Raw genomic sequence first — 12,740 nt, 5'->3', positions numbered from 1 at the left:
GGGCAAGGAAAATGGGCTCATGGAGCTTAACATCAGCAGTGTCTCACCTTCATCTGCTGCTCATTCAGGACAGTTCTACTCATGGGAAGCATCGGGAACAGTCTTGAAACATTGCTCCTCTTCCAGTTCTTCCTCCTGCTCCTTGGCAGCATCTGCCTCTCCCTCCACCGCCTTGCACCCTGCTCTGTCATGATGTGACCAATGAGTCCTCAGACACAACACATACAGCCAGTGAGTGCATTTGCCACAATCCAATGATTTAAGGGCAGGTTCGTTGCAAAAGCTGCCTTCCACACTTTCCTGAGCCTGAAAGCATCTCAGTCCTGTTTGTTTCTTTGCACTCATAACCAGCATGGATCACAGGTTTTGACCAAATTACCATGACGGAGAGTATTGCTATAGGAATCGTGACTGCAGCAACCATTAGGCTTACCCAAAGCTAATCATGTTGGTGCAGACACCAAATACTGTGCCAATACTGTGGCTGCTTGTAATATCTAATTTGGGTTGAGAACGGTGTATCTTATGTTGAATATCTACATCTATTTTAGTGCAAGCTGCTTTCATGTTTATCTTTGTTTACACCGACAGGCAAACACTCTGTTTTCTCTAGAGAGCAGGTCTTACATCTTTGACTACTTTGAAGAGACTATTTGGGTCATGAGGAAATGTTCAGTCCACCTCCCCTCATCCTACACCTCCAGCATGAAATTCTCCTACCAGGCCTGACTTGCAGAGCAGATCCCATGCCATTTTTTCTCCCATGATGAAGTTAAGCAATCGGCCTCAACCAAAAATGTTGTATGGCACGTAAGTGGAACCTCCTTGTATCAAAGTATAGATAGGCCTGAAGAGCAGGAATGGACAAACTGGCAACAACAGCTAAGACTGGGATGTAAGAAAACATGTCAAATGATGCATGTAGCACCCACATAAATCAAAACAAACTAGGCCCTACTGATGGCATTCATTTGCAACTGCGTAAGGCAATTTTAGGGAGAAAAAAGATTAAAATCAGCTGAAAGTATGTATGATTGGGCAAAGCATAGCATTTCAATAGGAAAAGGCACATACTAGCAAATGAACAAGACCCACTAATAACACTTGAGGATGTATATCAAGCAGGAAAATGGGATGAAAACAGTGGATATCCCATGACTGTTGTTGCCGTGTGTCCTCCTTGGCTTTAGTTGCACAGAGATGTAACCTGAACAAAGTAGGGCTGGGTGTAGCTCTCCCCTGGAGCACCAACATCTCATCTGTCTACTCAGCAAAGCAGCAAATAGCGCATCTCCACAATGCACATTCTTCGGTATGAAGAAACAGCTGCTGCTAGGGGAAGGTTGCATTCAGGGAAAGACAGTGGAAAGGATCCTAATAGGAAATGCTCTGGAATCCCTAGATAGAGAAGGGAGGCTGGCAGCCGCACAACACAGGTCCTGCCCGACAAACCTTGTGGAATTCTATGACAAGGTTTCGAGATGGCTAGATGGAGGGGATGTGGTGGATGTGGTTTACCTGGATTTCAGCAAGACCTTTGACAAAGTGCCCCATGGTATCCTGGTTGAGAAATTGAGGAGTTTTGGGATAGACGGATGCACTGTCCTATGGATTATGGCATGGCTGACGGACGAAAAGCAGAGGGTAACTATTAGTGGGGAATAATTGGGATGGCGGTTGGTGACGAGCAGGGTTCCCCAGGGCTCTGTCCTGGGAGCCATCCTGTTCAGTCTTGAAGAAGGGGTTGACCAGTCTGATCAAATTTGCAAATCATACTAAAATGAGGGCGGTGGCCACAACTGAGAAACAGGTACCCCAGATCCAAAAGGATCTGGACATAGTTTGGAAGAGGGCCAGGGACAAAAGGATAGCATTCAATGCAGATAAGTGCAAGGTCTTGCACTTGGGGCATGGGAATGGGTGTCATAAGTACAGGTTAGGGGACAAGTGACTGGAAAGCAGCCCTTGTAAAAAGGATCTCAGTGTGCTGGTCGACTGCAGGCTAAGCATGAGCCAGCAGTGTGACGTGGTGGTCAAGAGGGTGAATGCCACCCTAGGATGCATAGCCAGAAGCATGGCTTCTAGATTTAGAGAGGTGTACTGCCAGTACTGTGTGACTCCAGTGCATCCACAACTGGAGTATTGTGTTCAATTCTGGGCCCCTCATTACAAGAGGGATATAGCAAGGTTCGAATTTGTGCAGCAAAGGGCCACAAGGATGGTGTCGGGTTTGCAGGGTAAGCCGTATGAGGGGAGACTGAGGGAACTGAGTCTTTTCAGACTTGAGGAGGAGATTCAGAGGGGACCCCTGTTAGCAGCATACAGGTATGTGAGGGGGTGTCACACAGAGGTGGGTCATGATCTTTTTTCCCTTGTGGTGGAGGGCAGGATGTGTTCTAATGCAGCAAAGCTCATGGATCCAAGATTCAAGGTGGATGCCAGGAAATACTTCCCAATGGTTAGGACCCCTGTGGTATGGAATGGGCTTCCATGGGAGGTGGTTGAAGCCCCATTGGTGAGGATATTTAAGGATAGGCTGGACATACACATGGTGGGCATGTCATGAGCAGAGCTGGCTGGAGCCAGGGGACAGACTAGATGGTCTGGGTGGTCCCTTCTGACTTGCTCTGTTTCTATGTGGCACAATTCAGGAAGTTCAGGCATTACGCTAGGAATGTAACTCATTCATCAATGTTAACTAAGTCAACTCTTGCAAAAGCAAATATTGCAAAAGAGACACACAAAGCTCCCCTTAGCCAGGAAGTACAGCATGTCTTTATTTCACTGTTAGAGGATTATTTCCATATCTGTTTACACCTTGGCACTCTGTCAGATAACTCTTCAAAATCACCCCGTATATAAGGGACCTAACAGCTCAAGCTTAGTGAGACAGCTAAGTAGCCTCTGCAAGGCAAGATGACAGCCTGGCTTGACTTTCCCCTGGCTCTGTCGCTCCTGGTGGTTGTCTCGATGAAAGGAGGAAGCTTTGGACAGGGGTCTGAAGCCAACGGCAGTCCGCGTGAGTGTGAATGCGGGGGGGGGGGGGAGGCAGAGTCCACGTAGGAAAGAGCTCCTTCACAGTTGTGCAGTCAGAGAATTCTCCTTTTCTCCCCCTGCTGCAGCAGTTTGTGAGAAAAGCTTTGCCTACCCAAATTCTTTCTTCTGCACACAAATACTGAAAACAAAGGGGCCCTTTCTTGGATTGCATCTGGATATGGCACATGGCAAGGGACTTGCAGTTGCCTCAATTAATGGCCTTTACAGGTTAAAGGGAAACATCAGGAACTGCCATGCTAGTCACGAGGATGGGATTAATTGGAATATGGAGGGAAGGAAGGAAGGAAGTGGGCGACAGAGTGTGGTTGGGATGTTCTTGGGGGATTTAAAGGCTGGAGAGAGAAATAACTTGGCAAACTGAGCTGTGATGTTCTCAACTGTACAAAGCCAGGATGCAAGCAATTTCGTGACACAGACTAGAGTAGGAGGCGCAGGTGTCTGGCTTTGCATTATGGCCCTATTCAGGCACACCCCTCTTACATCTGGAGCTAAATTGGGCACAATTTGGGATGTGGACATGCACCTAAGTCCTATCCCCAGGCTTTCCATGTCCCTGGTTTCCAGTTAGATCTTCACATGTTGAGCATGAAGATCTGGAAAAGGGTCTTTAATCATGTGGGCCCAGTCCCTGATCAGGATCAATGCATGAAGGTCCACATGCAAGCTGGGCTTATGTGGATGTGGGGAGCCAAGTTTATATGCACGTCCGTGTTCCCCTACACAGGAGCAAGTGCATGCCTGAATAGGGCGATAAGCACATCTGTATTGCGGTATCCTCCTCATTCCTCCTCTTTCTTCATCTGTTGTTTGGTGCCTGGGTTGTCTTGTTTGCTTGCTTTTAAGTGTGAGTGGCTACAGCAGGGAAGAAAGTGGAGAAGTTCCAGATGTTTGCCAGTGGAATAAAAACAGGAATGAATATGAAACCGTGAGAATCCATCAGTGCTTGCTTGCTTGCTAGGAGGGCAATCCTGTGGTCCCTGGGTGAGTGCACCAGGGACTATCGGACAGTGCAGAACCTTTGCAAATTTGGAGACAGCACTCTGACCTTGGAAGAGGGAGCTGGAGATCTGACTTGTCTCTAAACTTGGAAAAGTGATGTTGGAGGGGGAAGAAAGAGGGCTTTCTGGTGGACAGGGAGGGGAGGGGATCAGGGAGGCCAGAATTACCCTGAGCCTTCTCTAGCCTCCTCCTCACCCTCTGAGGTGCCCTTGCTGAATGGGTCAAAAACCCACCTAGCAAAGCACACTCGAGGCAAAGTGAGGCAAAGGAAACTTGCAAGCCTCCCGGAACGGCAAGTGTGCCATTGACAGGACTGAGCCTACGCTGCTTGTTCCTGCACACCCATCACCATTCACCTGGCCATGCTAGTGGGAGAAAGGCAGTCGCATCTTTATGCTGTGCGTACCTCCACCATGCAAAAATAATGCTGGCAGGATCGATGGGAGGGCCACATAGTCCTGATTTTCCTTAAGGGAAATTGCCTTGCCTCATACAGGGCTAATGAATAAGTTCGTGTCTGTGCTCTTTTTCCTGTTTCAGAGCTGACTGGCTTATCAGAGTGTGGAGCAGACAGAATCTTTCTCCAAGGCCAGGCAGGGATACCAGGAATTCCAGGTGTGCCAGGAACAAATGGGCTGCCTGGAGCTAAGGGGGATCTAGGCCCCCAGGGGCCCCCAGGTGAGAGGTCACACATCTCTGTTGAAGATTTGGGTCTGGCAGATCCAGGAGTTGCTTTACTTTGCATTTGCAAACCTGATGTCTAGGAGGAGGACTATAAGGGACAGGAACAGCATGGTGGGAGAATGAAAGCGATTCCCTGCCCCCAGAATGCTTGCTCGGAGCCAACTGTGTTAGGGGCAGCTCTGCTCAAGAAGAACATTTGTCAGGGCCAATTCGTGTGGCAGCAAATGAACTGCTCCAGTGGCTGAATCCCAGGGTGCTCTGATGGCTTCTCGAAAGACGGGGGTCATCACATGAAATGTTCCACCTCGCACCAGCTGTGTCTCCTCCTCGGCGAAGGAAGGATCGACACCATTCATTCACCACCTGTGTGACCCCTTCCCACAGACATAAATGGGGTTCTCAGGGCTTAAAAACCGTAGCTGAAAGTGAAATGAATCCCACTCTTTGAATCCCATGCGCTGTTCCCTAGATGCCCCTTGTAGTTTGCTAACATGTTGTTGCATGGCTTGGAAATGTTCCCTAAAAGATCACTGGGCTTTTGTCTTCAGGTGAGAGAGGTTCTACTGGCATACCTGGGAAAGCTGGGCCCAAGGGAGACAAAGGAGACCAAGGTAATGCACCTACAACTCCATTTTGGGCATGTGTGCAGGGAGGAACGCAAAGCCTGGCTCAGAGGAGACACCCGGTCCCCTCGAACAATCCCAGTGGCACTGTGCAATCTAGATATGCTAAGCTTTACATGGCTTGATCCCTCTGCAAACACAGGCCCAGAGGGTGGTGGGTGCGACCTCAACCTCTACTTCCCCACATGAGGAGAAGGAGAATAAGCTTGCATAAAAACATGCGGTGCTTCTGCAGCTGCTCACACTCTTTCCTTTTGGCTTGTGTTCAGTTTTTGTTCAGCTCATAAAAAGTTTCCTTTCTCTTACCGCAGGAGAGGCATGCAGTTTGGCCAGCTGTCAGCAGCAAGGTACGTCTAGTCACCCCCTTCTTTCTGGCCAGACCTGTTTGTTCGGTTAGCCTGTGGCTAAATCTAATGCAATATGGCTTCAAACTCTGACCGTGAAAAAGGCACCCACAGGGAGAAATGTCCTCCACAAGAACAGGGTGCTCCATGCCTTTGATTGTCCTAGCAGTGAGGATAAAATGCAACTTTAAAAGCCAGCAGCTTTTCATTATTTGTTTATTTAAAAGATTTAGATACTACTGACCTTTATCAATCCCCTATCTCTAGTCTCTTAACTTTTAGCTTCAAAGAGTTTGTCTATATAGAATTTAAAATGGGTGTACAGACATTCCTTCTTTTCAAGTACCTCCTGGGGACTAAGAAGCTGAATTCTCAGCATCCTCACCCGAACGGCAGTTCCCAAGAAGCTGGAACAATTAATCTGGTAGTAAACCGGTGGTAGCGTGTAGTATAGGTAAGGCCAGTGAGCCCCTTTTTGATTCATGGGCATAAGCGGCCTGCGACAAGCCATGAAGACTCAGTCCCAAGATGATAGTCGCCACCAGTTCAAAGAATCTGCATGTGCTGGGCAGGAGGTGGGAAACATTCAGAAACAGGCTTCACAACTCCTTGGCAGAAAGTAGAGGAGTTCCAGGGCAAATCGAGGGAGACGCCAGTAATGGTGGTAGCAGAAAAGGCTGCAAATAAAACATATTAGAGAGATGGTGACTATCCAAGGAGCAACTGCCCTGTAGCAGTAACAGGTTCCAAGCTGGCTTTCAGGCTCCTGACCATATGATGATTTTCAGAGGTGTATATAAACAGCTATATACTTAATGTAGAAGTCCTATTCGGACATTCAAATTACTCCTGTCATGATTTCCCAGGGATCTGAATCACAGGGGAAGCCTCCACAAGTAGAGAAGATCCTGCTGCAGTCACTGGTCCCCAGTGTGTAGACAATGAAAAGGGTGGCAATGAAAGAGGGTTCCTTAGGGCTAGGATGGATATATAAAAGCACATGCAAGTTACAGGTGACAGTTCCAGCCTGATGAGGAGGAGCAGATCCATGAATCTGTATGGTAAAGTGTTAGCAGGTGCCTCCTCAACTGTATGTGTGTGTGTGTGTTTCGGACTTAGGGTATCATCCAAGCCCATCCATCTTCTTGTAATCAGTGTTGCATCCCCAGTGATGAGCAAGCTGTTTTCAGGAAAGCATGTCCATCTTTACTAATCTTTTTATTAAGCCTTCTCTGACAGGCTTCCTTGGAAATTGAGTGCTCTTGGCATACGATTGGGAAAGCACTGGCCCAAGGCAGCAATGAAACATGTACTAAAAAGCCAGTCCCACTAAACATAGAAGAATTTAAATCTGAAAAAAGAATGCAAATATTTTCTCCATTCTCGAAGGGGGTGGTCTGTTTAATTACATGGAAAAAGAGTGATTTGCCCACAGCCCCGAAGGGAGCCTTCACCAAGCAAGAATAGCCAATATTTCCAGCAGCTACTTCAAACGTGTTATGCAACTCTGGGGGCAGACCTATGGAAGGCACTGACCCTCCATGTCCACCCTGTGCAAACCATCCCTCAGTTCAGCAATTTCTGGGTGTACAGCAGTTACAAACCAATGGCCACAATTCACCAACTGATAAACATATAAGTTGCTTCCGTGCTATAAGTTTTCTCTGGAAGTGCCATCTTTTCTTTGCTCACTTTTTATGGGAAATCCGCAAGAGATCATAGCTGAATAGCTGCATACAAATGTATATGCATTGGCATCAAGTGTTCTGCATGGTAGGCAGCCACGTTCTTTGACCTGTTGCCCTCTCCACACAACTTATATTCCTGACCTAGAAATGAGGTGAACTGTCCTATACTTTCCTTCCTAATATTTATTCTAGAGGCAGGAGCCAAGGATTGCAAGGAACTCCTGGATCGTGGAGAGACACTGACTGGCTGGTATATGATCTACCCCACCACAGGAAGAGGAATGAGGGCCTACTGTGACATGGAGACTGATGGAGGAGGTTGGCTGGTGAGGCTTACTCCCTGGAAGAGGAAGCGCTATCCACTCACCACCTATGAAAGGCAGCCAAATGGCTCTTTATGATAAGCGTGCTCTTACCAGCCCTGGGGATTACAGCTTTATGGCCGAGCTTTCGGAATCCCAATTGGAAAACAAGTTTGCTGCATTCTTTGGGAGAAGAATTGACAGAACAGTGCAGGAGGGTAGTCACTGGTTCAAGTGCGGGGGCCAGTCATTTCTCAGATCTGCAGCAAGAACCAGCTAAGAAAACAGCATGGACTGTAGTTGGTGCAAAAGCAAATTTGGCACATGTTCAGAATATCACTCCAAAATCAGTGCGGGAGGAAACATCTGCCAATCTAGCCCTTAAACTCCTTTTGGTTTAAGTTATTGTGCTTCATAGAGAAGGTCTGGCCTGCATTCACTGCTGACAACTCTGATATAAGTGATTTCCTTTTAATCCTGCTTTTCATATATGGTGCTCAAAGTGGCTCACAAAGTTGTTTCCCCATCCACTCATTTATCGCAAGGGCCTTGTAAAATGCAGTAGGCTAGAGAATGACTCACCCAGAGTCACCAAGTGAGCTTTATGGCTCGGTCCTGAATTGAGGTCCAGTCCCCTCAATCCTAATACAATAGTCTAAACCACTTTGTCACACTGGTTCTCCCAGGTACCGCCTGTGATGTTTCTTCATATTGTGAGGAACGTGTTCAGAACCCATGAAGCTGGACTGGGAGAACACCCCCTGCACTGGTCTAGAGGAGGAAGCCGGCTGGCCTTTTAGCTGTGACTCTGAGAGGTCATCTTTCCCTGTGCTCCTTCTGTCTCCACCCAGGTCTTCCAGAGGCGACTGGATGGTTCAGTGGATTTCTACCGTGACTGGGAGGCCTACAAGAAAGGGTTTGGGAGGCAAGTGTCAGAGTTCTGGCTGGGCAATGATAAAATCCATCTTCTTACAAGCTCAGGTAAGCCAGGGTTTCTCCCTCTTCCCGATGCTGGAGCATCCCTGGAAACTGAGGAGTGAATAGGGATTAGTAAGAAATTTATGGAGAAAGGTGTTGAAATAGTTTTATGTAGTTTAAACTCACTTGGGTATCAGAATCTATATACTTTATTTTACAGGAATTACACTGCAGCAAAGAATTGCATTGGCCCTTACAGCTGCTGCCTTTAAATATACTCCTCACCTCCCTTTTGTAACACAACCACAATAAAGCAATGAGGCCAAAACTTTTTCCTTCTCATAGCTGATCATAAGATTGAAGTTTTATTTGTTTTCACTTAGATTAAAATAAGTAGTGCATTTAAGTGTCACAAAATAAATGTAGGATATAAAACAGCATTGTTTAGTAGCCTGGAGGTTGTCCCACCGTTTGTAGATGCGCTGAGTAGTTGTGCAAGGGTCAAGGTCACCTATCTAGGAACTGAATTCATGAATGGGCGATAACATTAATTTAACTAAAGGGAAGAGGTAAATTAAACTGGCTGAGAGCAAACAGTTGCTCTCTCTAATACAGTGATACATGCATAAGAGTGACCAACAGCAAAGGCAGTAACAAGCCTATATCCCAGCCCCTGCCCAACCCACTGTGCGTGAGTGCAGTGTTGCACAGTTATTGTGACACTTGGCAGTTTCACATGATCATTGGGAGTAAAGAACATGGGCTCTTTTTCCTCTCCAGTAGGGAATCCAAGAACAAGCTGTGGGTTCTGGGCTTGTTTAGAAGAAATACTCCCCGTGCATCTCCTGAGTTTGGACAACACAGTTACCTTCACCCATTGTGGGTAATTAGGGAAATCATGCAGCATTCAGCTGGCACATGGAGGGTGGGAGAAAGAAGCCATGGTGTCTTCTTTTTCCCTGATGATCATGTGAACCCGGTCAGTGATAATCACCATGCTTAAACAAGATGCAGCATTTAGTTCACGAGATCATCAGGACTTAATCAAGCCACTATGTTTTCTTTATACTTTGGCATGTGCCAGGCTCCTTTTGACAATACCTGCCTGGACGCACCTTGTCATATTCTCCGAATCCAAACAGTATGTTTCATTGGAGGGCTAAACAAGCTTCAAATAAGCTAAGGGCTGATATGAGCCATTTGAGGATTGTTTAGCACTTCAACAAGTTGTGCTTTCTGGGTTTAGTCATGACAAGCCACATCTGGACAACAGTTATTCAAACTGCACTTTTTAAAAATGTTGTGATCATGCGAACCATTGAACAGTCTGAAGGGAACAGCAGTCAGTTCCTTCTCCTCATGTCTTTGGATTTAAATGGCCCATAATCCCACTGTGACCATGTGACCCTGGAATGAGTCCCTTTCTCCTAGACAGGTCCCACTTCTCAACAACACTCTCTGATATCTTCCATTCTTTTGGGGATCAGGAATACAGCAGCTGCGTATTGATGTGGAGGACTTCAATAACTCGAAAACGTTTGCTAAATATACCAGCTTCAAAATCTTGAATGAAAGTGAAAACTACAAACTAAAAATAGGCTCCTATATGGATGGCAACATGGGTAAGTTGCGCAGATAATGCTCTTTCACTTGGCCATGTACTTTAAAGGGATCTAAAGATATAAAGACATTTGGATGGGATTTCTGTTTCAGCCTTCCTTCCAGATTTTTTGGACTACAGCTGCAGACATCCCTGACCATTGGCACTGTAGTCCAAAATATCTTCCCCAATGTGTGTGGGGGGGTGGGGGAAGACTTGCCTATGTACTCTAGCAGTCTCCCACATTCCTGGAAACTCTCTGGAAGGATATGTGAGTGGTGGGCATTTCCTATTCTTTGTCCTCAACGTTTAAGAATCAGGGGTCACCTGCTTTTCAACATGGAGGTTCCATGTAGTTACCATGGATAACGGTATGAACGGAGGGACCTAATTTTGGTTCAGCGGCATATAGTCTAGTAGCAATTGATACATTTCTCTTCCGCAAATTTGCCTAAATGCAATCCCATCCCCAAAATTATGACCCCATGCCCAAAGTTATGGCTACTACATCTTTCCTACTGAATTCTGTACATTAATTATGTTTGGTGTGAAGAAATTCTTATTTTTGGTACTCCTGAATCACAAATCAGTTTTTTTGTGTGATGCTTAAATTCCTGTGCTATGAAATACTGCTTGGGTGATTGTGTTCTTGCTTCATTATGTTTTGAGAAGATCTATAAACTACATTGAGGACTCTTAGTGGAAAATGTGGGGTAGAAATAGTTTTATAAATAAATGTCCTCTACACGTCTCAGCTTTTATAATTGTTTACATTTATATCACTTTGGAGTCATCTTTTTTTCTCTAAAAACTCCAAACACTTTCAGCTTTCCTTATGAGTAAGGTATTCTTACTCTTGATGATATCTGATGTTCTTTTTGCATCTTTTGTATTTCTACAATAATTCTTTTTTTAATACAACATGATCAGATCTGTATACAATGTTCTAAATAATGATGGTGATACACTGAGACAGACATTGGTTCATCCAGCTCCACTTTGTCTACATCAGTTGGTAGTGGCTGTCTGGAACTCCGGACAAGAGCAACGATGTAGTGATAAATGCTGAAGTGTGGACACAGAGTCCCTGTAGCTACAGCCCCAAGAAGAGTTCCAACATTCAGGCAGCTGTGTGAATGCATATTAATACAACAGTTCTAGCAGTTTTATTTTCCACCTGGAGATGAAAACTTTTGTAAAGGTAGTGAGTTTACCTCAAATATTTCACTTACAAGAAGGAACAATGCACTGTTGTGGGAAAAGTCCATTCCTCACCCTCAGCTGCTCTGAAGGTTACAGCAAAACTTAGAGGTAAAACTGAGAGGGGTGGCAGGTGATTCCAGTGTCCTTCTTAACCCCCCAAATTGCTGGTGCTGTAGAAGCTCATGCTTCACTACACCCAGTGAATAGGAGTCTCTCTCATTCCTACATGGACATTCCAGGTATTAAAACTATGGATGTCGGCATACAAAGCAGGTGCATTGCTCCTTGCATTCGACCTCCCGCCTACCCCTTGCATTTTACACCTTAAGCTAATGTTGCAGCAAGGATTGGAGCAAATTTAACCAGTCCGTGCTCTCTTTTCTTTGCAGGTGATTCCTTCTCAGGACACAACAACATGGCTTTCACCACACGAGACAAAGACAATGATATCTATGAAACAGGAAACTGTGCTGTATCTTACAAGGGAGGCTGGTGGTACGGTGCTTGTCATTCTTCCAACCTGAATGGCATGTACCTGAAAGGGGAGCACACCTCTTATGCTAATGGCATCAACTGGTCTACTGGGAAGGGGCACCATTATTCTTACAAATACACAGACATGAAAATTAGGCCTCAATAGATGAGACATCTCTGGGTTCAGAACCAGCCACTACATTAAATGCATAACATCTAGGTGATCCTAATGTTTCCTTTTACTCTAGATTAACCAAAGGGCCCCAGTCCAGACTGAGGTCACCACTCACCGGGGTGGAGGGGGGGAGGTATACCTTCTCACTTAGCTGCTCCCCCCACCATCAAATTCACACACGCAGGCTAAATCAATCCAAACAATAAATCAATCCAAACAATAATGTATTTAAAACGGAGCACAAAAGGTCCATCCTCACACAGGGACCTTTGACTACATAGTAATTTATTCATACCTACATACACCCCTCTTCTCCTTTTTTCTTCTGCTTTTCCCCTCAGGAAGACCCCTTCCCCATCCAAAATTGCATCAAATCATACAAAGCTTTAATACCCTTCCCTTTTATTAATACATACTCAATGAACATCCCCCAAATGTCATTAAAATTATAATTATTTGTCAATTCTTTTTTTTTACCTTACTACTACATGTTAACTTGTCATTAATCACTATGTTCCAAATTCCCTTACACCATTCACTTAATTGGAAATCACAATTTTTATTTATTTTATTTATATTTCCATTTATATGTCACTTACTACCCAAAGGTCTCAAGGTGGCTTACAATAAAAAGTATAAATACATACAACAATAAACAAACAATAAAATATGT

The 12,740-nt window shown here is 45.4% G+C and overlaps 1 protein-coding gene across 1 annotated transcript; it reads left to right on the top strand.

Moving 5' to 3' along the window:
- Window positions 1-2,829: 2,829 nt before the first annotated feature.
- Window positions 2,830-12,270, top strand: LOC123021331 (veficolin-1). The gene is made up of 8 exons (XM_044426031.1): window positions 2,830-3,019; window positions 4,597-4,734; window positions 5,289-5,351; window positions 5,675-5,710; window positions 7,588-7,721; window positions 8,549-8,678; window positions 10,103-10,237; window positions 11,808-12,270. The coding sequence occupies exons 1-8, from the start codon at window positions 2,917-2,919 to the stop codon at window positions 12,056-12,058; spliced, it is 990 nt and encodes a 329-aa protein (XP_044281966.1). The 5' UTR covers window positions 2,830-2,916; the 3' UTR covers window positions 12,059-12,270.
- The last annotated feature ends 470 nt before the right edge of the window (window positions 12,271-12,740 follow it).

The sequence above is a fragment of the Varanus komodoensis genome, unplaced genomic scaffold, assembly GCF_004798865.1.
Source record: "Varanus komodoensis strain SLA01 unplaced genomic scaffold, ASM479886v1 scaffold16, whole genome shotgun sequence".
NCBI classification, from domain to species: Eukaryota; Metazoa; Chordata; class Lepidosauria; order Squamata; family Varanidae; genus Varanus; species Varanus komodoensis.
Note: the sequence above shows the minus strand (reverse complement) of the source record. Positions and strands in the feature narration are given on the sequence as shown.